At 37.1% G+C, this 20,554-nt stretch overlaps 1 protein-coding gene across 1 annotated transcript in view; it reads left to right on the top strand.

Moving 5' to 3' along the window:
• The window catches only part of ADAMTS19 (ADAM metallopeptidase with thrombospondin type 1 motif 19), a 158,228-nt gene that overhangs the window by 36,862 nt on the left and 100,812 nt on the right, over positions 1-20,554 (top strand). Inside the window, exons 4-7 of the mRNA XM_052700979.1 lie at positions 1,874-2,046; positions 2,912-2,995; positions 3,822-3,979; positions 19,009-19,052. Of these exons, the coding sequence (XP_052556939.1) occupies positions 1,874-2,046; positions 2,912-2,995; positions 3,822-3,979; positions 19,009-19,052 (459 nt within the window). The remainder of the gene's footprint in view (positions 1-1,873; positions 2,047-2,911; positions 2,996-3,821; positions 3,980-19,008; positions 19,053-20,554) is intronic.

Raw genomic sequence — 20,554 nt, 5'->3', positions numbered from 1 at the left:
CTCAATATAGATACTTTTTTTTTTTTTTTACAGAGTCGTTATCTGTTATGCATTAATGAGCAATTCTGTTTTTGTATATGTGAATAGTCAAGTATTTTTGCCTAAAACCTGTTTGGTCTGTTAGGTGGAATTAATCACAGCAGTTGTTCGGATGCCATTGCTACTAAAATTAGCAATTCTATTTATTTAAGAGTCTGGAGGAAGAGCTAAAATTTTCAGATAAATGAGGTCTCACAAGATGGAGAATTTTTCCAGCAATTTGTATAAGGCTGACTGGCCAAGAACAGATCTTCCTTTGGTTTGTTAATCCAACAGATATCTGAGGAAATGAGGGACACTGACTGCCCTTTGCAGCCAGCTTGTCTGTGAAGCTGAGCAGTCTTCTTATCCACAACAACCCCAAAAATAGAGGGTACAGCAGTTTTTGGGATTGTGGTGCATTTAGCAAAACACTGACTTAAATAGGTGTTGCTTACTTCAGTTCTGAATAAAAATTAGATCTCTAGGTAAAATATTAGAGAAATATAATAGCAAACTTCTCAGGACTTCCATGCTGATACTAAATTAAAACTTTTCAACCGATAGATGCTATTAGTGAGGAAGAAGTGAATGATGAACAAATGATGTTGTTGGAAGATATACTGGAATCAGTCACTGCTCCTAAAAGCAGTGGTATTGATATTGATATTGATACTGATATTGATATTGATATTGACCAAATGGCTCATGACAAATCTTTTCTAACCCAAATGAATTCACTGTGTAAACTCAGAGCCTTAGCCTACTCAAGCAGCCTTAAATGCTTGTGTATTAAGTCATAATTGTATAGCTTGTAGGGTGTGTTTTCTTGGCACAAATATGGATACTTGATAGTACAGCTTCATTAAAAACTATTCTCAAAAGCATGAAAAAAACTAGTATGATGCTTTGTTTTGTGCACTAGGCTCTGGATCCAGCCAGCAAACACAAGTATAGCAGGGGGCTAGCTATCCATATAAGGCTAAGCATGCTGACTGAAAGATCAAAAGGTGGAAGGTTAAAATTTAGATTGTTTATGGATTTATCTAGTATTTCTTTTTAGGAAATAAAAACCCAAGACTTTATTTATTTCTGGAGATCATACACTTAAAGAAAAATATTTTAGCTACTTATAGTAGTATACTGTATATACTTATATAGTGTATAATATAAGTATATAGTATACTTATATATATATATATATATAGTATATATAGTATATGGTATACTTATAGTGACAGTAGCAATGACTTTGAAATCCTGTTAGTGCAGCTTGAAAAAAAAAAACCAACAACAAAACAAAACACAAAAAAGAGTCATATTTTATCCTGCATATTATTGACATCATTCATCTGAAATAGTCTTTCATCTTTACAGATCAGTGAATTTTTCTGCATATTTTTGTGGTACTCAGTTTGTGACAAATCTGTATTCATCATCTATTATGCTGAGATACATTGACTGTATGTTTTCTGTATGCTTTATGCAGATAGACAGTGATTCTTCAGCCTCAGTGAGACTACTTGTATGTCAAACAGAATATTAATTTAACTCTACCTTATAAAGCAAACAAGGATGCACCTACTATTTTATAGATATGTCATGCAGTGGGTTGCAAAGAATCTGACTGTCTATCTGAGCAGCTGAATGACGATCTTGTTTCCCTCACGTAAGCTTATATTCAGGCAATCAGTCCAAGCCTAATCGCACTGGCAGTGCTAAATAAGAATGTATTAGCGTTCATGAGTATTACATTGCACACAGAGTGATGCTCTAATTACAGGTAGCAAATCCTTAAGGTATGCGAGGGCTACTTTGAAAGATGTATTCTTCAAGCAGTGTTTTTATGTTACAGATAAAAGAAAATCCAAGAATCAGAAAGTATCAGAAAGTGGAAGAGGAAAACGATACTCTTACAAATTACCTCAGGAGTACAATATAGAAACAGTTGTGGTAGCAGATCCAGCTATGGTTCTGTATCATGGAAAAGATGCTGCCAGAAGATTTATTCTGACCATCTTAAATATGGTAAGAAATTTAAAATTCATTTTGGCTTTTGCCACCAGCAGATGCGTAATGAACTGATTTCATTGCTCCTTTTTATTATCCTGACAGACTACCTGTAAAGAGACAGTCAGCACATGACCATTAGCAGGCTGTCAAGATTTAACACGTATATTTTGCAACATAAAACCATGATGCTGCACATCAGTTTGCACCATCTGGTCTTATAACTTCAGCGATGAAACTAGAAAATGGGATCTGACCAAGGTGATTTTCTGGTTAGAAGGCTATGATATTATTGGAAAGCTGGGGTATTGCATGATTTATTATGATCTGTGCTTGCTATGTAAATGCAACTTTGTCATTTAGAAGGATTACGTGATCATCACAGTGAAAAAAAGTTAAGGCACTGAGTTGACTACAGCCCCTCCCAGCTGTTGCTGCACTGCATAAAGTGCAGCAAGAACAAGGATCTGTCACGTACAAGGAACGAATGTTCTGAAAGAGCATAAACTGAGGAATAATTAAAAAAAATATTTTGCATGAGAGGAAGGGCTATTGCAATGATCTCGCATTTGAATGAGTAACAATTTTCATGTGAATAACTTTATGTGCACGTGCAAGTATGTGGAGAAATTGGCTAACCTTCACAAAGTGGTTATGACCGTTGTCAGTGTGAAAGGTTCTTTCTGTTCTCCCAGAAGCAATATTGCCTAATAACAAAATACACTAGCTTTAGGCTTTGTTGAAGTCACTGGAAGTAAAAGCAACTCACTACAATATTAGAATTTTTTAGTTACTCTCAGTTTTAATATTTTTAGTCTACAATGTGTTGTGTTCAAAACAATTGCCTGTTTATTTTATTTTATTTTATTTTTTTCCTTCTTAGGTTTTTAACCTTTTCCAGCACAAAAGCCTTGGACTACAAGTTAATCTTCGGGTTACTAAGCTTGTCCTCCTTCATGAGACTCCAGTAAGTACGCATCACCTTTGTCTTAGTCTGCAGAGGACAATGCTGCTTCATCTTGTTGCTCTGTGAAGGCTTGTAATATTCATTTACTTTAATAGCCAACAGCTTTTCTCAGTTTTCTTTATGTATTATTTACAGTGCTTGACAACCCCAGTAAAGACCAAGTTTTTGCTAATCTGTACGTTGTATATACTGAGATTCCTATGCTTGCAGATGAAAGTAACTAAAAGAAAAGAAAAAAAATTGCTATGGAAATCAAGCTGCTTATGTACTGCTTTTTGTATATTCACATAACTCAATGACAAACTTTTTAAAACTTAGTGGATGGTAGGAGAGTTAATGTTATTTTTCAGACAACTAGTCAACAGTCACAGTCACAACCAGTCACATCACAGGTGCTGTGATTTCTTGTCATTCCTATGAAGTATTATGGGAATCCTTTTGTATTTTAATTAGTTCATAAGAAAAAGAAATCTCCCTATTTGTGTTTCAAATTTTAAAATATTAAAATATAGTATTTTATATTCTCATAGTAAGTGAAATCTCATGTTCAAATTCTTCATCTTCTAATCTTCTTAATCAATAGTGAAAAGTTATTGAGTAAAGGGGGAAGGAGTTTAGGAGAACAGATTGTCTGTACTCATTTCAGTACAGTGTCTTCATCTGCGTGTTTAACATAGAAGGGTAGCATTAAATTTAGAAACAGAAGCTTTCATGTATACACTGTGCCATGAAAGGGTGTATACTTTTGCAAATTCAGTAAAAAAAAAGTCCTTAATTGTATTGTACAGAATCACAATTTTAACAGAATCAATATTTTCATTTCTAGGCAGATATGTATATTGGACATCATGGGGAAAAAATGCTGGAAAGCTTTTGTAAATGGCAGCATGAAGAGTTTGGCAAAAAGAATGATATACACTTAGAAATGTCAACAAGCTGGGGAGAAGACATGTCGTCAGTTGATGCAGCTATTCTTATCACAAGGTATTATTATAGAAGGATGAGCATTAAAAAATAAGGAATGACATAGTATGAACATTATGGATCAAGAATTGATCAAAAGAGTTGATAGATGATCAACACAGACTTTAGTTTTGAATAAGAAAGAGTAAAACTCGAGGCATCTTTCCAGAATTAGAAAATGGAAGTTAATTGAAAGTCTTTTTAGAGGCTGAAATGTTGAGAACAAGATGGTGCTAAAGAGGTGGAATACAATAGTTGCAGCTGGTAAACATCTGAAATTACAGTTACTCTCCTGTTTCTTCTTGGACTGTAGATTAGATGCTTCTTTCTGCATGTATTCAGAAGGCAGCATACACAGTCCTGCAGATACATTTGTTCAAAAGACAAAAGCATATCTAGGGGATTCAGAACTGGATCAGCATGACATTAATCACATCATTATGTTATACTTCTTTGTAATGGACCTAGTAAAGCCTGTGTGCCCAATGTACAGTACTTACTTTGCCAACACAGAAGTGTGATTTCAGATCTGTGATTAATTATAACACTATCAGACAGTTCACAGATTCAGAAGGACACCTGCCTCCAACTTATCTCTTTTCTCCCAGGCAGGTGTTCTTTAGGCTCACCGTAGTGGCACAGGAAGAGGCATCTTGTTTGAACAGAGCACAGCCATTTTCCAGTGAGAAGGAGAATGATGATTCAGCTGGTCTAGGGTTGGGCCCAGCTCCATTTTTGCAATGGAGCTTGAACTGGATGAACTTTCAATGTTCCTTCCAAATAAGCCTTATTTGTTTGCATATAATTTCAATATATACTTCAATATATATTTCTAATTCAGGACAGTGTCACTGGAAGTTATATACATTTTGTAAAATTAGGTTACATTCTAAGTACTCCAATATCTAAATTTCAGTTGTCCAAAGCAGAAAAAAGCTTCTGTGAATTTTCTTGCTTTGGAGAACATGCTAAGAAGCAGGGAATGCTGAAATCCAGATCGCCTACAAACATAGATTTTTTGGGTTTTTTTTTTTTTTTTTTTTTTTTTGTACTTTTGCAGCTTAATCTCCTACCTTCCTAAAGAAAAACCACATCCTTCACTTGTAACTCGTTCTCCATTCTATTATTTATCATTGTTCTGTCTGCACCACTGATTGTTGTGTGAGGATCAGTTTTTACACATTTCTATATTAATTAAGTGGTAGTCCTTCATTCAGGTTCCTTTGAACTGCCCTGAAAGATGCAAGCGGTAATAAAACCAGATAAAACTATCCGTAATAAAATTTCCATTAATTAGAAAGCATCTCTGGAATGGCAGACTGGAGGGGGATTTTTCAGACCCCAACTAATATTAGCAATGAGCATGTTGATGGGGAAAGAGTCCAGATGGCAAAGAAAAAGTCTGAGTAGCAGGAAAGAGTGAATTATGCCAAGGCATGAAGAATGGCCAAGTGTCGTAAGTTGGGCATTGGGCTGATGAACAGAACTAAAGGGAAATAGAGTTTCTTCCACCTCAATGTACTCTTTGACAGTCCAAAAATAATTGAGCAATTGTGTACTACTGGAAGCATGTGTTGCTGAGTGACCTCTCATCTGTCCCTTGACTCTTGAATCAATTTCAGTGTTTGCATCTCCTACAGCAGCTTGAAGAAGCACTGAATTCTTCAAAGCCTAAACCACTGGCACTGCTAGGAGAGTGAGAATTTCTATGCCACTGTTTGACAAAATTGGCTGTTGTCCCACATCTGATCTTCAAATCTGTCTTAGTTTAATGGGAAAATACAGAAAATTAGACCAATGTTTCAGTTTGTTGTCCAAGGCTGCACTTCTTAACTTGGGAGATGTGTTTCTACTGCAAGATACTACAAATTAAAGAATTTAACACCTTGTTCCTCTCACTTGCCATTCTTTCCCTTGTGAGTCTTCATGAGAAGAATCAGGAGAGTTCTGAAATCAGGCAAATGAGGTTTTAGTTAAGGCAGTCAAGAGACAGTAGCTTGAAGATGTCTTTAGCAGACAGTGCATTTGACCAGAGAGCTTTTTAAATTTCTTGTAACCTTACTACATGGTAAAAAACTTCTTTTGGAAAGTCTAATTATGCTTTTAAGATACACTTTTCTGATGTTCTTTGTAATACAGTACTCTGATCTGTATTTCCTACGTTTTTATCTGTTAGTTTTAAAAAGGTTTTGTTTGAAGTATTTGCTGATTAGTGTTAAGGAAATTAAAGCAGAAAATGGGGAAGTGATTGGTTCGAGATCAGATAGTAAGTCAGTACCACAGCCAGGAATTGGAGATCTGTTCTGGCATTTTTTTCAGTGGTTTTATTTCCAGACTATACTACCTACCATCTCAGAGCTGCTTTAGCTGTTAATAAATCATATCAGTGTGGTTTGCTGACTGTGGGAATGTTTTGCTAATCCAGACTCCCTCTGCACATCATCAGTTTTATGGTATAGCTAACCCCACATGAGGCTACAATTGCATGTTTTGTTAATTCAGAGAGCATTATTCTGTTTTACAATCGCAGAAAAGCTCCTTTGTCATAACTTAAAAACACCCTTGGACAACAGACTTACCTTACTGAGTGAAGTAATTTTGTTTAGAGAGATAAACATCGCTTTCTTTGTAATTTTTCAAGTAAAAATGTACATTTGTTATTTCCAACCATATTCTGTGGTAGACTTGCTAAAACTCACCTACTTCTCCTTTTTGTCTAGCATGGTAATAGAACAAGCAAGAGTGCTTTGAAAAGGCTTCATTATGCTCACACATGCCAGTTGGTTCTGGTAGCCAGAGTTAGAAATATGGTCTTGATTACCAGTATTTTGCAGAACTAATATTTAATGCAAAATGTAAAGAGCATAACATGTATGTAATAAAGATTTTTATTCAACAAAGAGACATCATAGCCATTTAAAGAAAAAGGTTATCTTCCAGACTTACTTCAACACTTGTTCTGTAAAACTGAAAGCAAAGCCCATTTCTGCCCACAGCGTTCACATTCTCTGCTGCCCACACAGGCTGGAGTGGTACCTATGAGTAAAGTAGTAATTTGATCATTTTTCTTCACTATAGTTCTTTTTGATCCTCTGAGATTTTGTTTAGTTTTCCCTTAAATTGACTTATTCTGGTGAAACAATGTCATATTTAGAATATGGTGTCATAAAATAAAAGGAAGACAGAAAGATAAAGTTTGCATATTGTATTTAAATAGGATCAGGGAGGCTTGATAGAAGGAGTATGTGAGAATTAAGATAGAAATGGTTTTAAGGACTCTCTTGGTAAAACAATTGGATAGCTGTAAATTCATACTATTACTTTAGAGATACACATATCATAAAGCATTTTCCTCTGGAAAAAAAAAAAAAAAAAAAAGAAATTAGAGTAATTCAGTTGGAAGGAACTTACAAATATAATTGTGTCCAATAGCCTGACCTCACTTAAAGGTTAACCAAAAGGTAAAATCTACTATTAAAAGCATTTTCCAGAAGCATTTCCAAAAAAGTATTTTCCGAATGCAATGCGAACATTGACAGGCATAGGGCATGATCTGCCTTGCTAGGAAGACTGTTTCAGAGACTCAGAATAAAGAAAAAATCAATCATATTTTAAGTAAAAAAAGGCAAGGCCACAGTCTTTCCGGAGCCTCCCTCCTCCCTCAGCCCTTCTTGCAGGAGAAGTGCTCTGCTGATCATCTTCTTTGCCCTCCTCTGGACCCTTTCTGACAGCTCTTACTTGCCCTAGGGTCTTCAAACCTGATGGAATGCTCCAGATGGGGCCATGCAAGGGTAGAGAGGGACAATAAACTCCTTCACTCTGCTGTCCACAGTTCTTTTGATGCAATACAGGATATACTTGGTTTTCTGGGCTGCAAGTGCGTGCATACTGCTGACTTACACTGAACATTTTTCCATCAGAAGCCCCAAATCTTTCTGTGCAGGGTTGCATTCAAGGAGTTCTTCTCTTAGTTTGTACTAATGTCTGGGATTCCCTAATCCAAGTGTCAAGGACATGTACTTGGCCTTGCTGAACCTCATTAGGCTCACTTGGGCATACTTGTAAAGCTTGTTCATGTCCTTTTTGATGGCATCCCTTCCTTCTGTTGTGTCAACTGCATTCTTTGGATTGATGTTGCCTGCAAACTTGCTGAAGGTGCACTCAATATGGAACCATGCGGGAGACCGTCACTACTTACCTGCAAGTGGACATAGAGCCAATTGTCTGCCCAACTCTCTGGCTGTGGCCATCCAGCCAATTTGTTAGGCCTTCTTGAAACTGGAAGTGATGTTTCTTCAGCGATTTCCTCAGTCGCTGAGGACTTCACCTGACAGCCATGACTTTCCAAATATGGTGGAAAGTGGCTCAGGAACTGCATCAGCCAGCTGCCTCAGATCCCTGGAATGCATGTCCTTGAATTACATAGACCTGCTCATGTTCAGTTTCATCAAGTGGTCTTGAGCCTGCTCTTCTTGTACAGTGTGATTTCACTTCTCCAGCTGTACCCTGATTCAGAGACTTGAGAGACATGCCAATGAAGACTGAGGAAAGAACTTTTTGACTACCTTAGCCTTCTCTAGTGTTTGTCATTGCCAGTTCTCCCTTCTTTATTCCCTTGAATCCTGCTACTGATTACCAGAGAGAAGAGATTAGCACCTCTTCTTCTGCTCTGCCTTGTTAGGAAGATATAGGCAACCATGAGGTTTCCTCTTATTCACCTATACGCTGAATGGATTAAGTGACTTCATCTGCTCCTCTTATGTCCTGCCCTGTAGACCCTTCACCATCTTTGGAGCCCTGCTTTGGAAATCTCTATTAGTTCCTTCTTTTCTTGTGCCACCCATCCTACATACAGTGCTTAAGGTAAGGCTGCACCAGTGCAGAGGAGCAGTGGGACAACCTCTTTCTTTTCCCTGTGGCAGCACTGGGCCTGATGAACCCCAGAGTGTGCCCTTAGGGCTGCCAGGGCACACTGCTGACTCAGATTCAACTTGCTAACAGCCAGAACCCATCATTTTCTGCAGGGCTGCTCTCCAGCCCTCGTCCCTGAGTGTGTAAATATAGCCAGGTTAGCTCTGTTCTTGGTGCATGTGCTCTTTTTAAATTTTGTGTCATTAGTAATTTCCCAGCCTTCTAATTTACCAAAATCTCTCTGCAAAGCCTTTTCATTCTTAAGGGAATCAACAGCTTTTCCCAGTTTAGTGTAATCTGCAAACTTACTTGGTCTACTTTCAAGTCCTGTATCCAAGTCATTTAGGAAAACACTTAGAATGAACTGGCCCTAAAATTGAACTCTTCCTTCATCCATACTGTAGGTAACATTATCGTAGAAGGAGATCAAATTACTAAGGCAGAACTTTCCCTTGATGAACTCACGTTGACTATGTCTGAACTTTGTTCTTCAAATATCTTTAAATACCCCCAGGACAATCTTTTCCACAATTTTTCCTAGACAAACAGGTCTGTTGTTTCCTGGGCTTTTTTTCCTGCCATTTTTTTTGTCATGTATAAAGTTGGCTAACTGCCAGTCAGAAAAGACTTCCACAGACTCCCACAACTCCAGGAGTTCAGCTATAATGTTCTCTAAATCTTCCAGCACCCTGCAATATACCCCTTTAGGATCCATGGACTTAAGAATTTTGAGCTAATGCAACTTACAGTTGTTCCTTTACAATTTTGTTGAATACAAATGGAAATTCACTTCTCCATTAGTCATGGTCCTCCACATTGGACAACAGTGCAACTGAGGATCTACCACTGATATTAAAGATTGAGGTAACAGGAAACATTAAATACCTTAATCTTATTTTTGCTCTCATTACTTGTTAAGTGATCATCTTATCAAATATCAGTGGAGAGTTTTTCTTTGACCTCTTGCTGTGGTGTCCTGGTTGCATCTGGGATGCAGTTAATTTTTCTTTACAATGTGTGTTGTGATGGTGTTTCAGCTTTACGAGAAAAACAAAAACGCTAACACACCAATATTTTAGCTGTTGCTGAGTTGCTCTACACAGAACCAAGGACATTTCATCTTATCATACTGTCATGCTAGTGAAGAGGCTGGAGGGGCATGAAGAGCTGGGAGGAGACAGAACTGGGACAGCTGACCTAAACTAGACAAGGGATATTCTATACTACATAACATCATGTGAGAAACTATGACTGTGGGGAGTTGGCTAACGGCCTCATCCAATGTCCAGGGACTGGCTGGGCATCTAAGAGTGGATGGTGAGCAATTGAGTTGCCATCACTGCTTGATGAATTTATATATGTATGTATGTACAAGCACTACCAAAAGTAATGCCTCCTATTTTATTATGTGTGTCCATATCAAAGGTGAATGTTGATGGTATGGCATTAGAGACTGAATGTTCTCATTTTTATGCTGTTTCATTTTGTTGGCATGTGACAGGAGGCAGCAGGGAAGTGGTCTGACAAAAAAATGTCTTACGTGGAAGTTTGTATGAGTTAATGGTATTATTATTCCTCCATGAGGAAGAAATAGCAACCAGTGACATCGATAGGTACTTGATGAATGTTTATGGAGCCCAGACAGCAGATGTGAGTTCAGTGAGGCAGTGGGTGGTGTCTCTCAGCTGTGGCAACCGCCCTGTGAAAGATAAGCCATTTTCTGGATAGCCTTGCAGAGCTGTCATACCATGAAATGAAGAGCTTCCCAATCAGCTCATCTGCACAAATCAGCAGATTACAGCCAGAGCGCTGTGTAAAAAGCTGAATACTGGCTTCAGTATGCTTGAGACAATGCTGGTAATGTTAGAATATTGTATAGTTTGCCTCCGATGGGTCTAGCAAATACACAGGAACAGGAATAACACCATGACATCATATTCAAATTTATTAGGACCTACTGAACCAATCCAAGGCTGAAGGTAACGTTTCCTGATTCGCATCATTACTGGTGGTGAGATGTGGTATCATCAGTTCAAACCTGAGTCAAAATGCAAGTGCATGGACATGTGAATTCCTAATCTAAGAAAAAGATCAAGACATAGCCATCATCAGATAAAGTGATGTGCATGGCCTTCTGGGATAGGCAAGGAATAATCTTTTTGGATATCCTAGAACCTGGGCAAACCATCAAGTCTGACTCTTACATCATGATGCTGATTAAGCTGAAGGCTTGAACTTCTAGAGCCAGGCCAGAGAATATAACCATTCTTGCAACACACAAGTACCTGGCCTCATACCAGTTTGAAGATCTTGGAACACACTTCCAATTTTGGCTGGACTGTCCACACTCACTGCACAGTCTAGATTTGATGCCTTCTGATTTCCATCTGTTTGGCCCAAGAAAAACAGACTATGTGGACAACATTTTCCTAACAGTGATGCTGTCACAGCAACTGTGAAATAGTGGATCATGTCTACTGGTCCAGATTTTTGCAAGCACAACATGCAGGCTCTTGTTCATCACTTGTGGAAATGCACAGCTAATGGTGGTGACTATGTTGAAAGATAGCATTTGACAGCTTAGAATTTGCTGTATCAAATAATGTCATTGTTCTCTTTTAATCTGTCATAGTTTTGTCATGGTTTTACAATTTTGTTGTTGGTATTCTACATCATAACATCATGTAAAGCACAGGGAATTAAAGAGTTAATACTCCAGTTTTGTGTACTGGCAACTTTCTGGATATCTGGTTCTCAGAAGACAAGAACTGCATACCCCAGGGGACTTCACATTCAGAGAGGAAGAGAAGCCATGGGATGAAGTCATGGGATCTGGGATCATGGGATCTCTCTGGCTCTCTCGCTCACTGCCTGGCAGTGTGTGGGTGCTCCCCAGCAGTGCGGTTTCAGTTCAAAGTAGACCTTTCACCCTCTTTTGGTCACTCTCTCTCTTATCTTCTTTGATATATTAGCCTCAATTCCAATTATATTGTATCATATTGTGTTATCTTGCATTCTGATATCATATTTAGTAAAATTAAGTTTTGTTCCTTAGATCGTTGCCGCTGTTCTGTTTTTGGGCCCAGCTCCCATCTCTTTACCCTTCCCCTTTTCCCTTCCCATCTTGAATCCAGGGGCCTGCTGCCCCCTGTCACAGGCATGGATTGATCTAGATAGCTCTGTGACAAGTTTCCATGAAAATAAGTAGAAGGCATTACTTTCAGAGTGATCTACATGTAGGTATCATTACTGTTATTTTTTCTCTTCCATTTCTTAGTAATTAGCTTTTATGTCAACTCACAAGTTCTACTTTGCTTTTATTTTTATTGGTTCTCACCCCCATCCCTTTGAGAGATGCAGGAGTGTATGAACAAGTGTGTGGTGTTTTGCTGCTTGCTGGATTAAACTACTATATGCTGACAAGACTGAAGAAGCCTTCTTTGTTGTCTGACTCTATAGTGGCCAGTGTCAATACAAGCCAAGCTTTGAGTTTTCTTGTTCTCTTTTTGCAGATGCTAACTGCCACTCTTTCCCCTCCCTAAGAATCTTGACCTTGCCTTTCTTTTTCTGCCTTATTTCCAATAACAGTTCCTTTTATACCAAGGCCAGTCTTCTGCCATACTTGCCTGACTTGCAGTGCAACAGGATTGTCTGCTTCTGGGCTTAAAAAAGGTACTTTTAAAAAAGCAAACATCAAAACCTTCTGGAGTAGATTCCCAGGGGACACTTCTAACTTCCTCCTTGAGAAGCTCCAAGTTCATCCAGAGTGTCCTGTTGACTCTGTTGATTCTGTGGGTTTGTTTGTTTGTTTGTTTGTTTGTTTCCTAAGTTCAAGATGTTGGAGTATGTGAAATTGATAAAACTTGTCACAACAAGTTTGAGGAAAATCTGCATGGTTTACCTGGTTCCATCAGCATATTCTTTAGAGCTGTAGTACTCAGGTAACATTTGTTCCATTCTGCAATGTCTTTCACCCTTACAGATGTATCATGTACCTCTACGTGAAACTAAATTGAATGTTAAGACTATGGTTATGTAGTGTAAGTCTCCAGGACTACATTTCAGATTTTAGTAGTGAACTGGAAAGCTAGACAGTCTTGAAACAAATAAACAAAATGAAGGAAATTAACTGTGTTCTGAAATAGATTATTGCCATTTTTATTTACTTTCAGAATGAAAAAATTTTGTTTTTCTACTAGGGATCTCTATACCACTTGCAGCTAAGGAGTTATTTGAAATCTCTTCCCTGTGTAAATGCTTGTAGACTGTGATCAAGGCACAACTCATCTTTTAGATTAACAGTTTCTCAGACATATAATCATTCTTTTAGCTCTCTCCAGACCCATTTGCTTTTTTAACAGATTGTAAGTCCACAAATTGGACACAGGAGTGTGCGGACAGTTTTGCTGATATTTTCCTATGTTTTTGTCCAATGGTACTATTCATTCCTTTGAGTAAACTGCCACTGCCCTGTTTTCAAATTCTTATTTCTTTTCTTCCCTTTCTTTTTTCTTCTGTGTTGTCACCATACCTGATCAAGTTTTGGAGTCCAGTTTTGGCTATTTTGAATAAGAGTTATTCACATAAGTCATATATAAAAAGATGATTTGTCTTCATTCCTATTTGTATTCTAACAGCTCTCATTTCATTTTTAAACTTAACTAGCAGTGCTCTCTTATTTTATTCCAAATCATTGTTTAATGCTAATGTTGAGCTTAAATTCCATTGAACTCAACTCGAAAATACCTTCCTTGGCTTTCTTATTTTTCTGTATCTGTTTAGAGATGTTAGCTACACATTCAATTTACTTATTATTTCACTTACCACTCTCCTGACATTTTCTTAAATGTGGTTGAAACATGAACTTTGAAAGGTAGCTTATTACCATTTTTAATCTCAGTTCAGCATTACAGAGATGAAGAAAAATTAGCTATTTAAAATATTTAAATGCAGTATTTTTTTATTTTCTAAATTAGAAATAATATTTACCAGTGCATTTGAAGCTTACCATCACAATAGTGAAGAGTTCTGGAAAAAACATCTGTAACAATAAGATTGTTGTTTGTTTAAATTCCCAACTGAATAGTAAATTCATTATTTAGCCTGCGGTTCATTAACTCCTAAACTGATTCATTAACTCCTAAACCAATTTTAATTTATTGTTTTTTTGTTTGTTTGTTAAAAAAGTATACTTTTTAATTTTGTATGGACCTAATTTATCGGTGCAATTTCAGAATGTTCCGTCACATGAAAAAACAAGAACTACAGTGCTGTCATTACTCATTTAGTGCATTAGAGCATCAGAATAGTTAGGAAATTGAAAGTAGGGCAAAAGCCAGAATGAATATTTGGTAGAGTGCTAAAATCCACGGTCTGATCTCTTCTGTTTCTGCTTTTCTCACATCTAATATATGAAATGAAACTGCAAGCAAGTTTAGATTCATAGTAGGTCTTTCTACTAGCATGCCTAAAATATGTGTTAAGTTTATAGAAAATGATGCACTGTTGCAAACTGTTCATGGAAATTGTCTGTTTTCTTCTTTATTCTTCCTCTGCTGTTCTTTACACCTTCCATTACATCCCATCTACACATAAACATTTATTTTTAAAAACGATATATAATGAGATACTTTATATTTGGAAAGTGGATAGTTAGTCTTTGCTTCTTTATAATCTATAATTTATAAACATGTAGTTCAATGAGAATTCACTAACTAAATGTAATTTCTTGAAACAATATATTAGTATTTACCCATTCTTTCTTAGAATTCTTTCACATGTTGGTCAACTCAGTCAAACTTAGAAATCAGTTATTATTTTCATGAAAGCTCATGTTTTTTCTCACTTGTATAAGGACTTGTTTTTCTTTATATGTGCATGCCAGGTGTGCATTAGAGTAATGGAAGTTTTGCACTGGATACTGTTTAGAAGGGAATTTCTGTGTATTTTAACCAATTTTTTGCTTTCTATATATACCAGTATATACTCAATGAGGGCATCGAGTGCACCCTCAGTAAATTCGCAGATGACACCAAATTGGCTGGAAGTGTGGATCTGCCTGGGGGTAGCGAGGCCCTACAGAGGGACCTGGACAGGCTGGAGAGCTGGGATGAGTTTCAACAAGGCCAAATGCCGGGTCCTGCACTTCGGCTACAACAACCCCAGGCGACGCTACAGGCTTGGGGCGGTGTGGCTGGAGGACTGTGTAGAGGAAATGGACCTGGGGGTATTCATTGATGCTCGGCTGAATATGAGCTGACAGTGTGCTCAGGTGGCCAAGAAGGCCAATGGCATCCTGGCTTGCATCAGAAACAGTGTTGCAAGCAGGAGCAGAGAGGTGATTGTTCCCCTGTATTCAGCACTGGTGAGGCCGCACCTCGAGTACTGTGTCCAGTTTTGGGCCCCTCACTGCAAGAAAGACATTGAGGCCCTGGAACGTGTTCAAAGGAGGGCAACAAAGCTGGTGAGGGGTCTGGAACACAGGCCATATGAGGAGAGGCTGAAGGAGCTGGGAATGTTCAGCCTGGAGAAGAGGAGGCTCAGGGGAGACCTCATTGCTCTCTATAACTTCCTGAAGGGAGGCTGTAGTGAGCTGGGGGTCGGCCTCTTCTCTCGTGTCATTAGTGATAGGACCAGGGGGAATGGCTTCAAGCTACGGCAGGGGAGATTCAGGCTTGACATGGTGAAGTATTACGTTTCAGAAAGGGTGGTCAGGCACTGGAACGGACTGCCCAGGGAGGTGGTGGAGTCACCGACCCTGGGGGTGTTCAAGGAAAGGCTGGATGTTGTATTGAGGGACATGGTTCAGTGGGAGCTATTGGGAATAGGTGAACGGTTGGACTGGATGATCTTTTAGGTCTTTTCCAACCTTGGTGATTCTATGATTCTATGATATTCTATAAATATACTGGTCACTAACTTTTGCCCCGCGAACTTCTATGTATGCATTAATGATAATGCTACTATCAACCCTACTTTGCTAAGAAGGAAAAGAAGAGAGGCAAATGATATCAGTGGCTTTCCTGAAGGCTTTGTATTATGCTTTATTTCTCTATTCATACCACTTCATCTATAGCTGTCAACGGTTTGCAGGCTGGTTCAACCCGGTTCCGTGCCTAGTGGGGCGGAGGGAATCCGTGCCTCCAGAAAAGGGAAAAAGGGAACCCCAAAATAATTGAAAGCAGCAGCAACAATCTGAGCTGAAATAAACTAATTTAATAAATATAGTGTCAGAATGCAAGCTAATGCGATATAAAGGAATTGAAGCTAATAAATCAAAATATAATGAGAGAGGGAGTGTGTCCGAAAGGTGGATAGGCCTCACCACAATGCTGAGGTGAGAAATGCAGTCCAGATGAGCCGATGAAGAAAAGCAGATGGAGAAGAGCAGCCAAAGAAGTGCATGCAAAGAAGAGAGCATCAGATGGCCTTGCCAGCAGTTATATCTCCTTGCTGACCGCAAAGCCCCCTGGGGAATGTAGTTCTCCTTCTCCTCCAGACAGGCACCTAGAACTTGAGCATCAACAGCCAAACCCCCAGTGCATTACATGATGTTATGATGTGGAATACCGATAACAAAAATCGTTAAACCATGACAATAGCTAAGAGTCAGTGTCCTCTTTTGTGTAGTTTCCATATGTCAATTACATGTACATACAGATAGAGAGGTGTATGATTCTATGTGTGATTCTGTATAAGCTATGTATATGAACACATGGAAATGTAGTTATAATTTGATGGAATTTGTAAGTTATCTTGTATGAATTAAAGAATAATTTCTTTACAAGTCAGTTGTAGACCTAGCTAGAGCTTTAAACTTTTACTGAGGTTTCCTGAATGAATATTCTTGGAAATTAAAGTAGGCATTAGATTCTTTCAATGTAAATAAGGAACTAAGAATGGTTTATTTTGCCTTCCTCTTACCAAATCGCAGCAGAACTGTTTTCCCAAAGTCCCATAATGGAACTCTGGATGCATAGCTTAATCATGGATTCAGGCAAGAAAGAAAAACAAAACAAAAGCACCTCATTAAGTATCCCAGAACAGAGTTATTACATAAGCAGAAACCTCTTGGGTATTGGTAGTTTTAAAATGCCAAATGATCTTTTAAATTTCAGGTATGCCTTTCATTTTTTTTTTTTTCTTCATTACATCAGTTACTATTTATAGTAGTTGAATGACTATGCATGAAAGATAATCTATGGCCTTAGATTGTTTCTGCATGTGTCCTCTTGCTTCATCAGAAGTGCCATATTTCTAATAATTCTGTCATGTTTAACAGCACACTAAGTCCCTTGTGTCACATAGCACAGAACAAAGGAAACTGTTAAAGCCCACTGCATTAAAGCAATTTGTAGCTGGTTTGATAACGTAAAAGAACTCTCTGTGTCTGATTATAGTTTCTTCAGCATCACTTCAGTCTCTTTTCCAATGCTCATCTAAATGGATTCCTATGTCTTCTTTATTATCACTTAGTATAAAGATTTGATTCTATCATAATTTCTTTCTAGCACTGCTGCTTTGCTTTTCTAGCCAGTAATTTTTTGTCAGTGGTGACGAGAGAATGAAAAGCTATAATCTCATGTCTCTAACTGTGTGGCCTTTAACAAGTGTCAAAAATTTACCAGTCTCCTGAGGTTGCTTTTGAACCTAAATCACTGTGTGACAGCAATCTGTGGAAAACAAAGTAAAATCTCTTTGAGTAGTTGCATTTGTAAAAATGGTAATTATCACCAATCTACTCTTGTGTCTCAAGCCCCAAACAATTCCTGGGAGTTACTGGAAAATAAATATACGCATAAGACATTTTTGAAAGAGAAAGATCCTTAATTACTGGTCCTGTTCAATAAAAAAATAAAATGTGACGTTGAAAAGTGAGGTACAGTCTGATTCATATCGATGGCTAGCTTCACTGGATTCCAACTTAAATTTTTATTCTTAAGCCTTTAACAACAATAGCTATTAAGAAATGTATTACAGATACTTAACGATGATCAGAATGCGCACATGAAATACTTCCTAGATATAAAAAATGAGTATGATTATTCATGCAAAGATACTTAATAAGTAATATTGAAACCGGAAATTTCTGTACTAGGTACATCTTTCCAGAGTGCATTTCAGGTATCAGTTAGTTTCCATTTATAAATACTGCTGCCGGCAGTAGATGCAAGTATGTTTGATGTGTGCTTATGTGTATATCTTTACCTGTATCTATTTGTATTTATATATCTAGCTTCATAGACAGAATATAAAAAAGGAGTATTTCCAACCCATAATGGCCTATGCAGAAATTGAGAGTAAGAGGGGAGAATATTCTTTATACATGTCAGAATCAGAATAAATTTCAGATAGGTAGATAGTACTTTTATTAGATGTTGTATGTAGTGCATTGTTTTTTTCTCTATGTTCCTGCATAACTTTTTTTTTAAATAACTTTGTTACTTCTCTGAGAGAACGGGTAAAATATGGGTGAATTTAAAATGAATTGCAAGCAAATATTGTTTAAAGCAGGGCTAAGATATTTATTCTACTTGATGCAATTATGTGGTCTTATTTGTAGATCTGCAGATGGACTAAAAATGGTATTGATGAAAGTCTTTTCCTCATGTTTTTTTTTTTAAATCTTGCACTACTAGAAAGGCTGCTCTAGCAGTAATGCTTTGCCAGCATGCCCTTGTACCAAATTCTCTTTTAGTCTTGATAACTAGATAAGCCACAAAAGCTTTCTTACTCTCATTTTAATCCTGGATTAAAATGCTGGTTTTGGATCTGATGTTACACGTCACATATATTTTCATTTCATGTGCAAATTTCTGAAGACTAACTTTAAACTTGCTGTATTTCAAGAAATAGAAATGGGTTAAAAAAAAAAAAAAGCAGGAATTACATATAATGCAAATTAAATAGATAGTAGATATTTTGTCACCTGACTACTCTTAAATCTCTTCTGAGAGTATAGTGAATACAAGTGTTATGGGTAATCCTGGCCTTTGCTTCACCACGCTCTTTGTTGGGATAACAGTGTTCTGTGTTTATTCATTGAGCCATATGAAGTATTTGTAAATAGGTCACACAGTCATTAAAGGATGACAACTTGGCTTACTTAACATTTTTCTTTTTTCCACCCTCAATTCTAGGAAGGATTTCTGTGTACATAAAGACGAACCATGTGATACTGTTGGTAAGTAAATACATGTAAGAGACTGTGTGTATAGACCATGTCATAAAGTGAGCATTAGGTAAATACGTATGTGAAGCTATACTATGTCAACAGCATTTTTGGTGGGTAGCTGTAACTAGGTAAAATGAAGATGTCTAAAATACTAAGTTATAGTTTGTTAGATATATGCAAATAGTTAAGTACACAATTATTTGTTGTATATCCCTCTAAATAGTGTTAAAGTACAGTATTTCTATCTCATTTTTTAACAAACTCCTTGTATATTTTTTCTTTTCAAACTCAATTTAAGAAGAAATTGTAGTATTCTTAATTGACAGTCACAATTGAAAGGAGATTGTGTATATGTATGCAGTATATATGCTTTTAAATGGAATAGATTTATCTTTGCTGAGAGTAGGTAGATTTTAATCTTCTGTAGTAATGCACTTGGATAATACAGTGTTTATGAACTATGTAACTGTTCAGAAACACAAAAAAAGTACTATTTTGCAAAGCATCTGGTATCTACAATTAAAACTAGTACTAGATGCACTGAGGTCTTCTCACAACGTAATCAGCACCTTTTGGGAAGACATATTTTCAGTATAAATGTATGGTGGAAAAGGCAATTCAGGCTTAGTACTGGTTAAAAACACTAGATGAAGCATGCCATGGCACGTTTTTATCCTAGAATTTCATTTGGCTGATAGAAAATTATCTGTTTTGTGTATAAATACAAGTATTCAGAACCTAAATTGTTTCGATAAGATTAGAATTTTATGGATAACAGTAATGGACTATTAACTATTTTCTTGCTTGCCATCCCTCATTTTTTTTAATCATCCCAAGTCTATGCAAGTATGTCTGTAAGATGGACACCAGTTAAAAATTTTTCTAAGTAAGGAATTGAGTGTTTCTTGTGTCAGCTATTGATTAAAAATGCATAGTGTTATTTCACAAACTTGTATCTTGCTCTTAGGTGAATTTTTGTGAGTACTTGATGCACATAGATCAGTTCTTTTTGTCCTATAAGTGGAAAAAAAAATCCTCTTTGCATCTGAGATAAATGATCTGAGTAGGAAAGTCTTTAGCAACTTATGCTTATTTAAGTTGAAGATCAAATCTGGATTACTTGTAGTTTATCTAAATTAGATTAACCGAATGTGTTCAAAGGATTTTCTATGACAAATACTTCTTTATTTGAACCTTGGAGTGAGTAGAATCGCCATGTATCACCAAAGTTGTCCCTGGAGTTGTAAAGTTTTCAGCTAAGGTGAACAGATTAAAATATGTGTTAAAGCTCTACAATTCCCAGCTGTCCAGAGCTTGGAAAAAATCCCCCAAAACAACAAACCAACAGAGAGGAAAAAAAAATGGAAACACAAAAAGCTATACCGAAATACAAACTCTTGACTATGAAATAAAAAAATATATGGATATTCTGTGTGAAATATTAGCATAACTGTGAATGTATGTGAGTCACACAAAGTGTTCTTTGTAGCATTTTGTACAAACAAGAAGTG

This window comes from Tympanuchus pallidicinctus, unplaced genomic scaffold (assembly GCF_026119805.1).
Source record: "Tympanuchus pallidicinctus isolate F22 unplaced genomic scaffold, pur_lepc_1.0 scaffold4, whole genome shotgun sequence".
Taxonomy (NCBI): Eukaryota; Metazoa; Chordata; class Aves; order Galliformes; family Phasianidae; genus Tympanuchus; species Tympanuchus pallidicinctus.
The sequence above is the reverse complement of the archived record's forward strand: the minus strand, read 5'-3'. Positions and strand labels throughout refer to the sequence as shown.